The sequence below is a fragment of the Microtus ochrogaster genome, chromosome 4 (genome assembly GCF_000317375.1).
Source record: "Microtus ochrogaster isolate Prairie Vole_2 chromosome 4, MicOch1.0, whole genome shotgun sequence".
NCBI classification, from domain to species: Eukaryota; Metazoa; Chordata; class Mammalia; order Rodentia; family Cricetidae; genus Microtus; species Microtus ochrogaster.
Window position 1 is genome coordinate 69,115,155 of NC_022011.1, and position 16,205 is coordinate 69,131,359.

General features: G+C 42.8%; 1 protein-coding gene across 3 annotated transcripts in view; it reads left to right on the forward strand.

The window, feature by feature from the left end:
* Gpd2 (glycerol-3-phosphate dehydrogenase 2) overlaps window positions 1-16,205 on the forward strand; it is a 136,414-nt gene that overhangs the window by 89,546 nt on the left and 30,663 nt on the right. For all 3 annotated transcript variants that reach the window (XM_005346424.2, XM_005346423.2, XM_013345925.2), the window contains exons 7-8: window positions 14,306-14,470; window positions 15,671-15,815. In XM_005346424.2, the coding sequence (XP_005346481.1) occupies window positions 14,306-14,470; window positions 15,671-15,815 (310 nt within the window). The remainder of the gene's footprint in view (window positions 1-14,305; window positions 14,471-15,670; window positions 15,816-16,205) is intronic.

Genomic DNA, 16,205 nt, shown 5'->3' on the forward strand with positions numbered 1-16,205 from the left:
GCTTGTGCTTTAATGGCATTAGCCAACTCTAGACACAGAATGAATTCATTATGTACCTTATGTATGTAAGTAGTAATACTTCCTTTTAATGAACATACGGTCACATCAAAGTGCTGTCGAGAGTGTTTCACAAAAGCATCTTTGTGCAGTGCTCTTCCGAAGTTTGTCGAAGACTAATATGCTGTATTTTAAGTTGCATTTTAATGGTGTAATATATTATAATTTTGCTCTCTCTTTAAGGTGAATAGTCTAGTATCGTCTGTTTGAGTCTTGATTCTTAGGCTTACATTTTTAATTAGAATTCAACATTTTGACATTATAAATTTTATTTGTGACCAGATGAGTTAAGAGTCCACAAAGTAAATTGACTTTGAATCTGTAAACTGAGCTTTTGTTGCTGATAAAGAATAGATAGGTCACTTTTCATATTGCCTGTCGATGAGAAATTCACAGAACCTACTTATGCAGCCCTTTGGGGCAGCTCTAAGCCTTGGCAATGTCAGCTAACAAGGCTCTTCTTTTAAACATTTGTTTCATTTTCTCTTTATTTATATGTATATGTGTGTCTGAGTGAGTGTGTGTGTGTGTGTGTGTGTGTGTGTGTGTGTGTGTGTGTTTGCAGAAGACAGAAGACATCATCAGATCTACTAGAGTCCCTTTGGCTTACAGTGATTGTAAGCCACAGGATGTGGGTGCTGGGAACGAAGCTTGTGTCCTCTGCAAAAGTAGCCAGCACTATTGACCATGAAATCGTCTCTCTAGTCCCATGAACAAAGTTCTCATCCTTAAAGTGTGGGAACATTTTGATATTTGAAGACAGGGCTCTTAAGGCCAGATGGTAGCGAAGTGAATCAATCACTAGATGGGTTTAATGTCCATCCGGGCTCTGAGCAGCCTTCCATGGTGAGGAGCCTTGAGTGACAGCCACACTGAGTGTCCACCCTGTTCCCATCAGTGTACGGCTCTGGTCAGGACAGTGGTTTTTTTTAGTGGATTCAAAGGCATGATGATAATCAACTTTCTGCTGCAGGAAGGGGTCTGCATAAGGCAAACCAGGTAATCCTTTGTGGTGGTGAGAAGCCAGTCCTTGGGAGAAAGACTAGGCAGAATGTTCAGGCTCTATGGGAACAGGGAGGGCATGGAGGCAGGAAGACTTGTGTTTGGTATTTATTTATGGCGAACTGGACTGTGGCTGTGGGAACCACTAGACCCCCGTAGTCTGAAGGTAAACAACAGTTTGGGGCAGGTGATCCCTTTGGACAGGTGGGGGCTCCGAGGAAACTGTCAGGTGTGGTGAAGGCTGACTGTGGAGCCTGCCCGTTGAAGGGCGGCAAGAACGACAGCAGGACAAGGTGACCTGGACTGTCTTAGGGACTAATAGGATTGTTCTGTCACAATAACCAGCATTTCCAGGGAGACCTTGGGAATTGCCAGGGGCCTGGGCAAGAAGCCCTACACACAGAAACACAGTATTCAACTCTTTTTACTTTTTGTTGTAAAATGAAAGCGTAAACATTGGTGAGAGCGGTATATCCCAGATTTATGCTTAAAACTTGAGAGTGAACTGACATTTTTATTTTGATGAGGAGTCATATAATATCTTATATTTGTAACTTATTTTTTTTAAAATTGTAGTGTTTAGAAGCCTAAGGTGCTAGTTTTGGGGTACTATATACACATATATATTTTAACTTGAGTCTCATTACATATTAGTACTTCATAGATAAAGGGAACATCATTTCATCATTTTTAACATTAACTGAAACCTTTTTTTCTTTGAAAGAGCTATTTGGATTTTTTTTTTCTTTTTGAGACAGGGTTCTGCTAGGTAACCTCTACCAGTCTGAAATTTCTAATTTTGCTGTCTCAGCTTCCAGAAACAAGGGTTTATAGACTTGTGCCACTATTTTAAGCAAGAACTGTTCATGGTATTGTTTTATTGTAATTTATGTAATAGTTTATCTAAACAACAGCTTATTTATTGAATCATTTCATTTGTAACCTCAGATAATTATTGAGTGTAAATTCCAAGCTGTAGATTATTGGAAACGTTTTTCTCCAGTCCAGGGAAATATTGATTACATATGTAGCGATTTCCCCCCTCCTGCTATCCCAAAGGGGGACGTTCTATATTACATGTTTATTTTATTTTCATCAACATATTTGTTTTCATATATGGCTATGGCGTTTGGCACATTATTTGCTGTATAGTTACAGTATTGATAGCCTTTCCTTGTTAACTGTGTTGTACATAAACACCATGTCTTTTTGTCTGGAAGACAATTCAGATATTCTGTTATTAGCAGGGAGTGAAATTAGACTGCAATTTTATAGTATTTTCATCTCTGCACCGTGTTTGCCTGAGCATGAATATTGGTAAAGGCCCAGGACACCTGATTGTTCATTTCCCTCCGGTGATCAGACTATGCTAAGTTGATTGGCATTAGAACAACTCAGTCTGTAAATTGATTACTTTGAACAAACCAAACAAGCAGGAAACAAAGCCTCACTACCTCCCTGCTTGCTAGGCATTGTCCTAGCCAGAGATCAAGTCTTGTGTGGTGCTGGGGCATAGAGTTCTTCCCCTTCTTCATTCTGCCAAGAAGCTAAACATCCCATGAAATCAGTGACTCGGGCTGCTGTTCAAAAAGGAGGTTCCAAAATAAAACGTATGATAGTAATCAAATTAAGATAAAGATTTTGTCAGTAAAGGTTCAGACAGTGCTAGGATGTAGTTGGGTTGATAGTTTTTGTTTATTTGGACTTTTTTTCCCCCCAACATACACAAAGGCCTGGTTTCATCCCAGAACCCTGTAAGCTGGTTGGTAGCACACCTCTATAATCCTAGCACTTGGGAGGCGGAGGTAGAATATTTTTCATTTGAACATTATGTAAAAGGAGAGATAAGATCAATTTACTAGAAGTCAATCTTTGCTGAAAAAATTAAGAAACTACCACAGTCATGTGTTCTCAATTTGATCATTTCAGAGGCTTAGTCGGTGGGCAGAGAAGTTGCTCCCAGCTGCAGTTTCAGACGAGAAAGCCGACCGCGGGAGGCTCTGAGCCTAGTGGTGGTGGGCAGGGTCCCGACCAGGTGTGGCCAGTTTTCAGGCCCACTCTCCCTGGAGAATGCCAACTCTTCCTAAACAGGCTTTTCAGATTATCTGCACCCTTGGCCCTGGTCAGAATGATTTGATAACAACTTGATAAAGGGTGGAATCTTCTGTGATTAGAGAGAGATACCTGATAAGAAACTGACTCAGGGACAGAACAGATAAAGGTTCTCAGAAGGCTGCTTGTTGTTAGAATCCCCTGGCTGGTCCTTAGTGCAGGGTTCCACGTGTTTATTATGTAGGTCACACTCTGAGTCACCCCTGGGGTTGGCTGTTCTTGCGTCTTGTAAAGTGTTCAGATAAATAAAGAGGATGGATATACGTTACGTTAGTGAAGTTCATTTTTGTTGGCCGGTCCTGTGAGGAAAGGTGGTTTAGTTACGTAAAAGGAACACTTTTGCCTTGTTATGTAATGAAGTTGTTAGTTTTTTAGTTGGTTTATGTTAAATTTGGGAATAGAAACGGCTATAATTTAAAAAGCAGCACAAGAGAAAGACACCTTGTGACAGAACTAATGTAGAGGTTCTTTTGTTTTATTAAGAGAAAGGGAACATAAAAGGAGGAAAGCGGAGGGGGAGACCGGCCTCTGGGGACAGGAGCAGCAGAAGAGAAGAGAGAGGCAGAGACAGAAGGGGAGAGACAGAGACGGGCAGAAAGACAGAGAGAAAGTAACAGGAGAGAGAGAGAGGAGAGAGAGGAGAGAGAGGGGGGAGGTGGGCAGGGCCCTTTTAAAATTGGACATAGTGAATGTGCACAGGAGGTACTCTTAGTGGCTACAGCTGAGAACATATCCTGTCAGAACCCAAGGGCAGGCAGATTCCTGAATACTAACAGAGACCTTAAAAAATAAGTAGAGCTGGGCAATGTCTAAAAAATCTTTTGGGTCTATCTGTGGCAGGGCATGATAAGAAAGTTGAGACACAGAGCATGGGGCTTGCCCACTTTAGTGACATGCAGAAGATACTAAGAGAAAAGGAATTTTCTCGTTCTTCTCACTCCCCTTCTGTTCATCCCCTTCCTCCTTTTTAGTCTTCCTTTTCTGGGGTTCTTTCAGACAGGTTCTGTCTATGTAGCCTTTGATGTGGATTCCCCTCTGTATGCTGTGAATATATTTTATTACCATTGGTTAATAAAGAAGCTGCTTTGGCCTATGGCAGGGCAGAATATAGCAAGGTGGGAAATCCAAGCAGAGATAGAGGAGGAAGAAGGTGGAATCAGACACAATGAAGTTGCCAAAGGGGAAAGACACGGGAAACTTACCAGTAGGCCACAGCCTCATGGTGATAACACAGATTAATAGAAATGCGTTAATTTAAGATGTAAGAGCTAGCTAGGAATACACCTGGGTCATTGGGCAAACAGTGTTGTAATTAATATAGTTTCAGGTCTGGGAAGCCAGGGAACAAAAAAGCCATCTCCATTTACAAGTCCTGGATTTCTTGGAACTCTGCATGGGTCAGATTGGCCTCAAGTGTGCAGAGATCTACCTCCCTGCCCTATCTCCTGAGTGCTGGGATTAAAGGCATGCACCACCATGCCTAGCCTTTCTTCTAATATTTTCTTGACTTTTCTCACTATCTAGCCCAGACTGGCTTTGAATCTGCTATTCTCTTGTTTTGTTATCCACAGTGCTGGGATTACAGTTTTGACCCACGGTGCCGGGCAAGGGAAAGAGATTTTCTTTGGAAGATTCCTGTGACAACAGAAATGCTAGGAAGTCGAAAAAGTCTAGCTTGAAAAATAAGGGACCAAAAATGATTTGTAGTACCCTGTCCGAGGATGTGTGTTCTCTTCTCTGAGGCAAGTGACCAGGGTCACTGCCTCCACTGCTGGCCCATCTGTCACTGTTGCAGTTAGAAAGTGGGCAGCGCTGCCACCAAACCTCACTGCTATTTTACTGTTTTTCCTTAATCTTCAGCCCTGAATGGAGGAAGGCCTGTGATTAGGGAGCCAGACTGGAATCTGACCTTTCTTCTGTGGGAAGGGAGCCTCTTGGCAAGGCTAATAGATGAGACAGAGAACCAGGTAGACATTAGGAAGCCAGACAAGACGCCACACCAAGTACTAGGCAGGTGCCTGCTGCTGATGACTATTTAAGGGACTGGAACTCAGCACTACCATTTGCCTGTGATACCGTGTTTTATAGCTAATGCTGATTTCCTCTGTAAAACCCTGACAGAATTCCTTGCTTGTTTTTATTTGTTTGTTTGTTTGTTTTTAAGAGGGAGTGAAGAGTCCTGGATAAAGATTTGATAAGTTTAGTATTTTGAAACGATCTATTATTCTATCAGTTCACCAGTATCAGTTTCTTCTGGGTTCAAATCCATCCTTGTCTCTTCTGATTTATTAAAAAAAAACATTCCACTTGTCTTTTTTTTTTTTCTCTTGAGACAGGGTTTCTCTGTAGCTTTGGAGCCTGTCCTGGAACTAGTTCTTATAGACCAGGCTGGCCTCAAACTCACAGAGATCCACTCCCCTCTGCCTCCCGAGTGCTAGGATTAAAGGTGTGCGCCACTACCACCCATAACTTGTCAATCATATTGAAAGGAAAGTAAAGAAGGAAAGCAACTTTCTTTAGAGTGAAGTTCAGAGATTTAGAGATGGGTTGTCGTATGTTTGAGGGAGGAAATATTTGTCAGACTGATGACCAGTAAAACAATTTTTTTGTATGTGTGGACTCCCACATGGGAACGCATGGGCCAGGTTAGAGGACAACTTGGAGAAGTCAGTCCTGGCTTTCCATCAGGTGGGCCCTGGGACTGAACTTAGTCATCAGTATTGGCACCAAGCGCCTTTACCTGCTGAACCATTTAGAATTGAAAAATATTCAGTTTTCTTTAAAGCATTTTGACAATAACCATAACTATTTCAAGAGATCATCTCTCTGTGTAGTACTGACTGTTGAGGTACATCTCAAAGGACTACTAAGAAACTCCTCTTTCCTTCTCTCTCTCTTTCATGCATGTGCTATGTGTGCATGGGTGGTCACTTGTGTAGGCACACATGACAGCAGGTGTGAATAACTCTTGTTTGGAATCAGGGTCTCACTTGGACAAAGATTTCTTTGGTTGAGCTCGTTAATCAGCTATGTTGCTCCATGGGCCCCCTGTCGCTACCTCCCTGGCACTGGCGTTAGTCTGTCAAGCCCACCCAGTATTTACATGGCTTCTGGGAATCTGGACTTCATGGTTATATAGCAAGGACTCTACCCACTGAGTCATCTCTCCTGCCCCTTTTTCTCTCTTCTGATAAATTCGATGATAGTGGTGGTTATAAAGGGGCCTTGGATGGGATTGTAGTCAGATGAGGTAAGATCTAGAATCCGTAGGTATTGCACGAGGGTTTTAACGGACATGCCTTTTACTGTAAATAAGTTTTCTGGTCAGATTCCTAAAAAATGATGTTTTCTCTTGGGAAGGAAGAATGTCCTTAATTGTGCTGGTGTACTGGAATCTCCTTTGTCAAGGGGCTTCAGCCTGACTCTGGTACAGTGAAGTCAGGTGGTGCTTTCTAGAAACCAACCTTGACACTGAATGCACATTCCCTGTGGGGGAGGGAAACTTGGCAAATCTGCCCCAGATTTAGGAAAGAAGCATTGATGTGTCTGGAGCATTGGGTTTGGTCGCATTTTAAGGAAACTTCAGGATAAAGAGGAAGAAAGTTTGCTATGACACCAGGAGAATGGAAACGCGTGCTGTCAAGAAGCTGTCATTTTACTCCCATAGCTCACATCCACAGCAATTGGATCAATCTGAACTTTTTGGTTTCTATTTCCACAAATGGTACTTTGGTACCCAGTACAGAGGGAGTGACTGTTGAATAAACACCCACAGAAGGAATGAACCTCAAAAATCTTCAGCTCAGTTTTCTTGGACAACGATTCTATGCTGTCTACAGCCTTGATGTCTGGACGGCGGCTCAGTGAAGGCAGCTCTTCTCCATCAGAACTGCACCCCTCAGGATGGAATGAGTTCAGAGCTTTTTGTGAACCAGAAGAGTAAACCCGGGCTGTGAGGCTTCACAATTACAGCGTTCACTGTAACTCTCCAACTTCATTTCAACTGATTTTTGTGACTTTAATCTTTTCACTTTTACTCTCCTAAAAAATACTGAGAGGAAAAGAAGGAAGGAAGGAAGGGAAAAAATGAAAAAGAACCACTCTTGGCTTGTGCTGGAGAGAATGGATTGTCCTCAAGTAGGCAGGCACAGGGAGTGTTCATTGTAAACTAACGTATAGAACATTTCGGTACGGAAATAGCTAATGAATACCCAAAGCATTCTGTTGTTTGCATTTGGAATGAAGTTTCATTTTTGTTACTCTAGTTAGATTCCTAAGTGTCTGAGAAGTAGAAAACTCACTCCTCATTAGATTTATTTAAAACTTTTTTCAAGAAAGGAAAAAGCCCCGGGGGTATAGAAACTTTACTTACTTCAGTATGTCATGTTAAGGCATTTGACAGTGTTTCCTTTACATGGGGCCAAAGACCACAGATCCACCCTGATTGCTAATTATTCAGACTGTAAATAGCTTATTCGAGAACTTAGGGTGAGACAAAAGAAACACAAAGGAACAAAAGGCCCTGGATAATGAAAAAGATATTGTGAAGAGAAAGGCCAGGCAGAATTATGATGCGGGTCACATCCTGTGCCTGCATTTAATTGTACCTTTGTATTAAATAATAAAAATGATTGCATGTTCAGTGCTAACAGGTGTCCCTTCCTGAGAACTATAGTATGGATAAGTGACAGCAAATTACTTCAATTCATCTATTTGGAATATTATGCCTTTGGTTTTCTCTATTTTATATTTAAAGACTATAGTCTTATATTAGAAGACATTTTCTGGAAAAATGTACAGCAGTGTGGGATGATTTAAAAAAAACTTAATTTCTGGTAAACATGTATAAAATGTAGGTGAATACTTTACAATCTCAGTAAGAGAAAAGTCATTTTGTCGGTACTACCTAACATATTTGAGTCATACTGATACCAGACCTGTATTCCTGTACTTGGTACTTTCGTATAGGCTTTGGGTGTCAGTGTGAAATAGCCATGATAGAAGGTCATAACTGGTCTTCCTTAATTCCTTTTCTTAAAAAATGTATATGTTTGAGAGTTTATCTACATGTATTTGTATGTATTACATGGGGGCAGTGTCCCTGGAAGCCAGAAGAGGGTGTCAGGTTCCAGGGAACTGGAGTTACAGATGGTGGTGAGGTTTCATATGGATTCTGGGAATTGAACCCAGGTTCTCAAACCATCTCTTAACCACTGAGCCGTCTCTCCAGACCGTTCTTTGATTGCTTAAATCTTTTTTTGCTCATACATTGGCGTTTATCTGCGTGGCTCCTCTGTTCTTGTCTAGGGTAGACTGGGTGATCTTTTGCTCTCTGCTAAACCTGAATCTACTTGTGAGGTAGGTGTTGACTGAGTGACAGAGCTGATGTGGCCTGGGCTGGGATAACTGGTACAAATCACACTTCACGTCTTCCCGTGTCCTGCTCACCTGAGAATGTCCCTCCTTTTCATAGCTTTGCAGAAAGTAGGAGCTCAGTCCTTTGAAACTCTGCTTTTGCCATGGCTACTAGTATTCCACTGACTAAGCAATGTCCCGTGTGGAATCTAGAATAAGAATGAAAGGGGACACGGAAGACTTATGACAAAAGTCATGGCTACGAGAAAGTGGTAAGAGATAGAATTTGTAATATATCACACAGTTATACAAATGAAACATCATTAAAATCTCTAGACCAGTGAAAAAGGATCATTTCTATTTTTTTCCTGTTCTTCTGATTTCCTCGGTGAGGCACTTTTATTTTTTGACTTTTCTTCCTTTTCTTTTTTCTTTTCTTGACACTCTCTCATTATGTGGCCTTGACTGGCCTGGAACTCTCTATGTAGACCCAGCTGGCTTCACAGAGATTTACTTGCCTCTGCCTCTCGCGTACTGGGATTAAAGGAATGTGCTACCATGCTTGGCTTGACTGGTTTTTACTGGACATTTATACAAAGTTTGAGAAGCAATATCTTGAGAAGAACAGACTCTCGCAGGAGCTGTGTAATTTCAGAAGCACCCAGCCTCTCTGCAAAGGACACAAGACATACAAATGTTTTGCCTTATCTACATCCCTCCAGTCCGGTGCATTTCAACCTCAGCATCACCCTGTAACATGTTCTCTCTGCTTCATTCCCTCCGCATATCCTGACCCCACCAGTTCTAACACAGAAAGCACTTTCAATCAATGATTTTGGAAATTATGTGGTCAGAATTCTTCATGAATGAATGAAACGAATTCTCATTTCAGCTTTTCCTTTTTAACCATGCTCCTCACATGCACGTAAAGCAGAAGAATCTCCACACTCTGATGCACACACACCTTTTTTGCTGAGTTTCCTGCCTTCTTCCTTTGGAAAGGGAAGTTTTAAATGTAATGGCTGCATTAGATCAGCCTGACTTTCGTACATTAGCCCAACTGGAAAGGGGAAGCTGCTGGAGAGGTCACGGTGACACAGGCAGCCTGAGACAATGAAGCACGCCGTGAGGATTTTGTTGGAAATGGGGCCAAGGCTGTAGGAGAAGATTCTCTCTGGCAGGCATCTGGCCCCCGTTGTTCATCAAAATGATTGTTTCAGACTCAGGTCAGGGCATAGGCTGATGGGAGGAAATTCTCTTAATTGCAAACTGGCAGTTGGGTGAGGAAATCAGGACAGGTGTAATTTTAATGAATTGGTAAACGTTAGACTTTCTGTGCTAGTAGGTAGGTGGGAGTTAGGCACGTCTATTTATGCAGAGGTCTTTACACAGCCAGGGATTATTTAAAAGTATCTTGTACTAAAGGGATTGTAGGGGATCGTGAGAGCACCACAGAATTGTACCAGCTAGTTTACTACCTTTTTATCTCCTCAAATGTAGTTATCCTTCCTATTCTTGGTACATTCACTCATTTCCTTCCTTCTTCCCTCCCTCCCCCCTCTTTTTCCCTCCCCTCCCCTCTCCTTTTCTTCCTCCCCTCCTTCCTTTCCCCCTTCTTTCTTCCTCCCCTGTTTGTCCTTTAACTTAGCTGCCAGGCTTTAGCTTTGAACTGGGTATTTGTAAGGAGGTTTTGCACAGAGCCTGTCTTTTAGGTGGCTCACCTTAACATACACACGCTCACACGTGTGTCTCTGACACAATCTCTCACTCTTCTATTGAGGCCATTAGGAGTGAAGACAAAAGCTCCCCCAACAACCTGTATTCTTTTTGGTGGGTGCATCTCATGCCCTGTTTTTGGGCTGTTCCCCATTTCTATGGTTCTGTCCTTCAGACTGTATACTTACCGTGTGCACATATGTAAGATTTCAAGTGCAGACGCGAACGGAGCAGGAGACAGATTTGCACAGTTGCCGTCTGGGCCCTTGTGTGGGTGCCAAGGTAGTGCTGCTGAACGAAACAGGAGATGTTGCCTGGTGCTGAGGAGATGGGCTGGAAAAATCTAAACTTCATGAGTGGATCAATTGTGTGGGCTATCCCATCTTGGTCTCATGATTGGCAGTGTTGTCAAAACCTTCTTTATCTAGAAATAAAGTTACAGGACACACAGAGACACTTTTCAAAATGTCAGGAAACAGAGTGGGGTAATTTAGTTGAAAATGATGAAAATGTATCACACCTCCAGAAGTGCTCACTGCAGGGTTTGATGTGTCCACGGTGAAGGGCAAGTTGACTGGCTTAGAGGAGCTAAGGGGAAAGCGATGAAGAGATGCCTGGACACAGTATTTCTGGGTGGAGACAGGAGCCCCTGGTCAGGCAGGAGCCCATTCCTTGCTCTTTAGCTTGTAGGAGCTAATCACGGTTATGTGTGCGTCTCCACAGCACAAGGGCAGCATGTGAGCTAGTCCTTAGGGATCCTCTCAGAAACACTGTCTCTTCATTCCCTGTTTGTTCATCTTACCTAGAGGGGCTAGTTAGTTTGGGATTAAATTTAGATTTTATATATTGCTAGCTTTTCTACTGCCCTCAAATATCTAGCTACCACTTACTCGCTTCTAAAAAATTAGCAACAGTTATTGGATATTGGCTTTGTTCTGGGACAGGGAAAGGGGAAGAATCAACATAGGACTCTTGCTATGTTCTGCAGCAGGGAGACGACCCAGTTATTGTAATGGAGGCTCAGTTTTAGCTGGGCAGGCTACCTTCTGTCTTTACTTCATTCCTTTTATTTGTCTCAGTGCTCAGCTCATAGGAAAGGAATTCTATTTTTTCTAAGTAAGAGTTGTCAGGGCTGTGGTAGTGCACACCTTTAATCCTAATACTTGGGAGGCAGAGGCAGGTGGATCTCTGTGAGTTTGGGGCCAGCGTGTTCTATAGAGTGAGTTCCACGACAGCCAGAACTATATAGTGAGACCCTGTATCAGAACCCATCCTCCTACCACAAAAGATAAAAGCAGATGAAATATGGATGAATACACTCTCAGAAAGTCTGTAGAAAAGGTACATTCAAGACACAATGCTGAGCTGAGAGAAAGAGCACACAATTTGCTTGGAAGGGACAAGATGCAGATAAGGGGAGGCTTGATGAGGAGATATAGGAATTGGATCCTAGAATTGTTTCCGGGAACTTCCAGAATGGTACCCAACCAGAAGAGTAATAAGCAGGGGTAAAGACGAGAAGGCCTAGATACAAGGTAGTTGCAGCTAATTCTAACAATTTGAGATTATAAGGCTCGTAGGGGTAAGAATGTGGTGGACCAGCATTGAATCTTGAAGAATTTCATCAGTAAATAACAGTCCTGAATCAAGGCAGGGTCTGGCTAGGGAATGAGGGCAAGGAAAATTAGGAGCAAGAAGGCAGATTTCATTCTTTCATCTGCTTTCAGTTGCAGAATATCTATACCTTAAACTGTACTGGAAGGTAGGAGCTAGCTAAGGGGCATTTCTTCTTGTGGAAGGAGCAGCCCTTGATGCTTCCATTGAACCCCAGTGTAAGCGATGCTTGTGTAACGTACCCTTTGTACTCTTAAAACAAGGTGAAGAAAAACGGGTGCTATCAGAATCAACTTGGAGTTGGTGATGACTGTGTTGTTGATTTGCCACATAAACTCAGGAATGCATTGTTTTGATGCTGTCATTAAGATCAGGGACAATTCTCTTAGAGTTTGGAAGCAAACAACAGGCAAGCAGAGTATAAATCTCAGCAGCTTCTGGGTGGAGGGATGGGGTAGGGAAGCAGTGGTGCCTTTAAATTGGATGTGGAGGTCCGAGCTGAAGGAGAATGAGAAGCTGTGATTCGCTGGTTAGTCACTGGAGGTTCTGCTTGCCACGGTGCCTTCATCTAGAGTTTAAAGTAGTTCACCCACTCGGCACTTTCCATGCAAAGACAAAAGTGACTTGTGACATGTCTATCGTGCCAGCAAATGGTGTGGCTTTCTTGTGCTACCAAATGCATGCTTGTGCCAGGGAGGCAGCAAGGCAGCCCTGCTAAACACTTAAATCACTGGAAAGGTCCGTGGGATGTATCTTATTTTCTATTTACTTACTTTATTTTGAGACAGTCTTTCTGTAGCCCTGGCTGTCCTGGAACTAAATATGTAGACCAGGCTGTCCTCAAACTCACAGAGATCTGCTCGCTTCTGCCTGCCGAGTGCTGGGATTAAAGGTGTACAACCAAACCCAGCATTCTCGTCATCTCTAGCCCAGAGAGAAAGCAAGTGTATAGAGAGAGGCCATTTCATTCCTTGGGTTGTGTGTGTCCATCTAGCCTCGCGCAACTTCTGGATTTAAAGAACTTACGTTAATGAAGGACAGCTTCTTAAACTTGGCTGTCTTGAACCACTTTAGGATCAGACTGATTGGAAGCTGATGGAACCTGCATGTTTTCCAGAATCCCGGGCCTTACTGCTGCCATTGTCATGTTTTCTTTAGTCTGTAGATTTTTGATACAGGAAATCCAATATAATATTTTAAGGGTAATAAATGAAGCATTTTTCGATAAAGCCATCCCAGAACAATAAACATTCTGCACGTCAGGCATTAATACCAACTCTCCCCTTATAGTGCTTGTACTTAGGTGGAGAGTTTCTTCCAGGCTGGCATTCTTCAGGCGGTTTTCAAATAAGATGTTTGAGGGGAGGGGCCGCAGGATCTTCAGTCATCGATTCTCTCTTTATAACTTTGCCCTTTTCCCAGGAACAGATGACTCGTGCAGGGCTCCCAGACTGAATCACAAGGAAGAAACTTTACATAAACCATTTATACTACATGTTTGGTATGCTGGCGGCATAAATCAACAACAATATCCATTACAGATTCCTCCCTGTATCAGTATTATCTTGATAGAACCGGGCCCGATGTGTGGGAATTTGAACTCTGATTCAATACATCTAGCCCTGGATAATTAATTATTCAGGGCACAGAGAACCTGGCCCTGCGATGTAGAGTAATTCTTCCTGGTCAGCGTTAACTCCACTGGCAATAATAAATAGGAAAAGTCTCCAGTGATGCCAGTATTTTAAAGTGATTAATCATCTCGTCCCCCTTCTCCTCCCTTTTAGTTTTCTTTAACTAGGATTTTTCAGCAATAAATCTCTAACAACACAGGTAGGAATTGTTCTGTAATTAAATTTTGCCCTGCTTAATTTCTTACCATTTATGTGCTATTAAAAAATGCTACATTTTAAGGAGCCCTGATCAAAATTCAAAGCAAGAGAAATCCTTTTATGGAATACTGAGACTCTCTACGGAAGAGGAAAGTCTTGATTTTGAATATTAGATAGGCATGCACTCATAAAAATTGTTCATCAACACCAGTTGGGGTGTCAGATATTCCAAGGATTTGAATTGCTTAGCTTCCATGTTTATGGCTTCTCTGTATTAGAAAAAGTCTGACACATACATATGTTCCCACATGGAGAGAATAATTACTTATTTGAGAAATAAGTTTAAAACTTCCCGATAATTGGTGTCAGCTCGGTAGGAAAGGACGAGTCCCATCACTTTAATCTCACACAACATGCACTTGCTCAGGAAGCAGGTAAATGTTGCCCAGGGATTGAGCGCAGATCTGCAGATGGTGCCCTGTAGAGCTGCCGAGCCATCACGTAGATTCCAGGTGACAGGGACCTTCGTGACATATCTGTTGTGACACACTTCTCTACCACAAGTCCGTGGCTCGAGGTGACTCCTGTCCCTCCCCTTGTGCTTCTCTCTGCTGCAGGACAACACAACGATGCACGGATGAACCTCGCCATTGCCCTCACCGCTGCCAGGTATGGGGCTGCCACAGCCAATTACATGGAGGTGGTGAGCTTGCTCAAGAAGAAAGACCCCGAAACTGGGAAAGAGCGTGTGAGCGGCGCACGGTGCAAGGATGTCCTCACAGGTATGCCAGGGTCCACAAGGGAGGCATTTCTTAGCATTTGGCTGTGCTTGTATAATGACTGAGCTAGGATTTTTCTGTCACTTTTCTTTCAGTGAAGGCAGACTTCAGTCATATTAATTATATTCTTTATTGTCAACAATGCCTGGTTTAACATGAAAATTTTCCCTTGTGGGACTTGCCAATTTTTCCCTTTTGTGTTAAATAGTAACACTAATGATAAGGATAATAATAAATGCCCGCAGAACTCTCACAGCTGTGAATGCTTTTCATTTCCCTTGCAGAAACATGTGATTAATAAAATTAAATCAATGTGCCAAGTCTTTGAGCATCACTTAGGTGGCACAGGCAGGGCATTTACACGTCCTTTGAGTCAATCACTTATAACTCAATGAGATTTCCATTCTTGCCACAGCCCTAGCCCTGGGTAGGCAGCTGCAAAACCGCATCATTTCCTCTCTCTCCCTCTCTCTCTCTCTCTCTCTCTCTCTCTCTCTCTCTCTCTCTCTCTCTCTCTCACACACACACACACACACACACATCTCTCATCTCTGTGCATGTGTGCCCATATGGACAATGGCATAGCGTGAACGTGGAAGTTAGAGGACGAGCTTGGAGTCTTTTTTCTCCTTCCACCATGTAGGTTCTCTGGATTGAACTCAGGTTGCCAGGCTTGCTGTCAGGTGTCTTAATCCCCTGCGATAGCCAGCTGTTTCTTTCATTTCCTTTCCCCTTTCTCCCTTCCTTCCTTCCTTTCCTTCTCTTTCTCTTTGCTTTTGCATTTTAAGGACACACCATTTACTCCTCCCACTTTCTCTGTGTTTAGTACTTTGGTCATAGGCACTTTATATGGCTCTTGTTTCCCAGTGCTGGGGATTGATCCCCACTTTTCAAATACCAAGCAAGAGCTCTACCACTGAGCTGTATCCCCACCCTCCAGATCATAGGCTCTTTACGAATAGACTGAAAACCACAATGAAAAGGTGGTTGGCTTTCTTCCTTTTTAATTCAGACTCGTTTGGGGTAAGTTTACTCAGAAGTGAGCCTTTTGTTTGGCTCCTTCAGTAACTGTGGATGTGCATGTCACGTAGTGTGGAATGTGCGCTTCCTCGCCATCAGTTAAGTTAATAGATGGATTAATAATACAGCGCTGGTGAGCAAAGAACAAACGGAGTATGTAATCGATGCCACTTTTCTTCACAGGGCAGGAGTTTGACGTGAGAGCCAAATGTGTTATCAATGCCACCGGACCTTTCACAGACTCCGTGCGCAAAATGGATGACAGCAATGCCCCTGTCATCTGCCAGGCCAGCGCAGGTGTCCACATTGTGATGCCCGGGTACTACAGGTAACACCATTCAGTGTTGACACCCATCGCCCAAGAAAAAGGCTCACAACACACTAAGTGTCTTCTGTTACACTCTTAGAATTTTTTTTGAAGTGTTTGCTGTGGTTTATTTACATTTTTTTTTATTGGGTATATTGGTCTATGATTCTGATACATGAGGGACACTTTCTGACATTCATTGTACATTGAGTATGTTTCTCCTGTGTCCTCTGGCTTTCTCTCCCCTCACCCCCATCCTGTAGTAATATGAGCGGCGAGGTTGCATCTCCAGCACCCTGGCCGCCTCCGGCTAGCTTTACCTGAAATAATTACACGGACACTGTATTCTTTTAATCACTGCTTGGCTCTTTAGCTCTAGCCCTTTTCTCGGCTAACTCTCGCACCTGGACT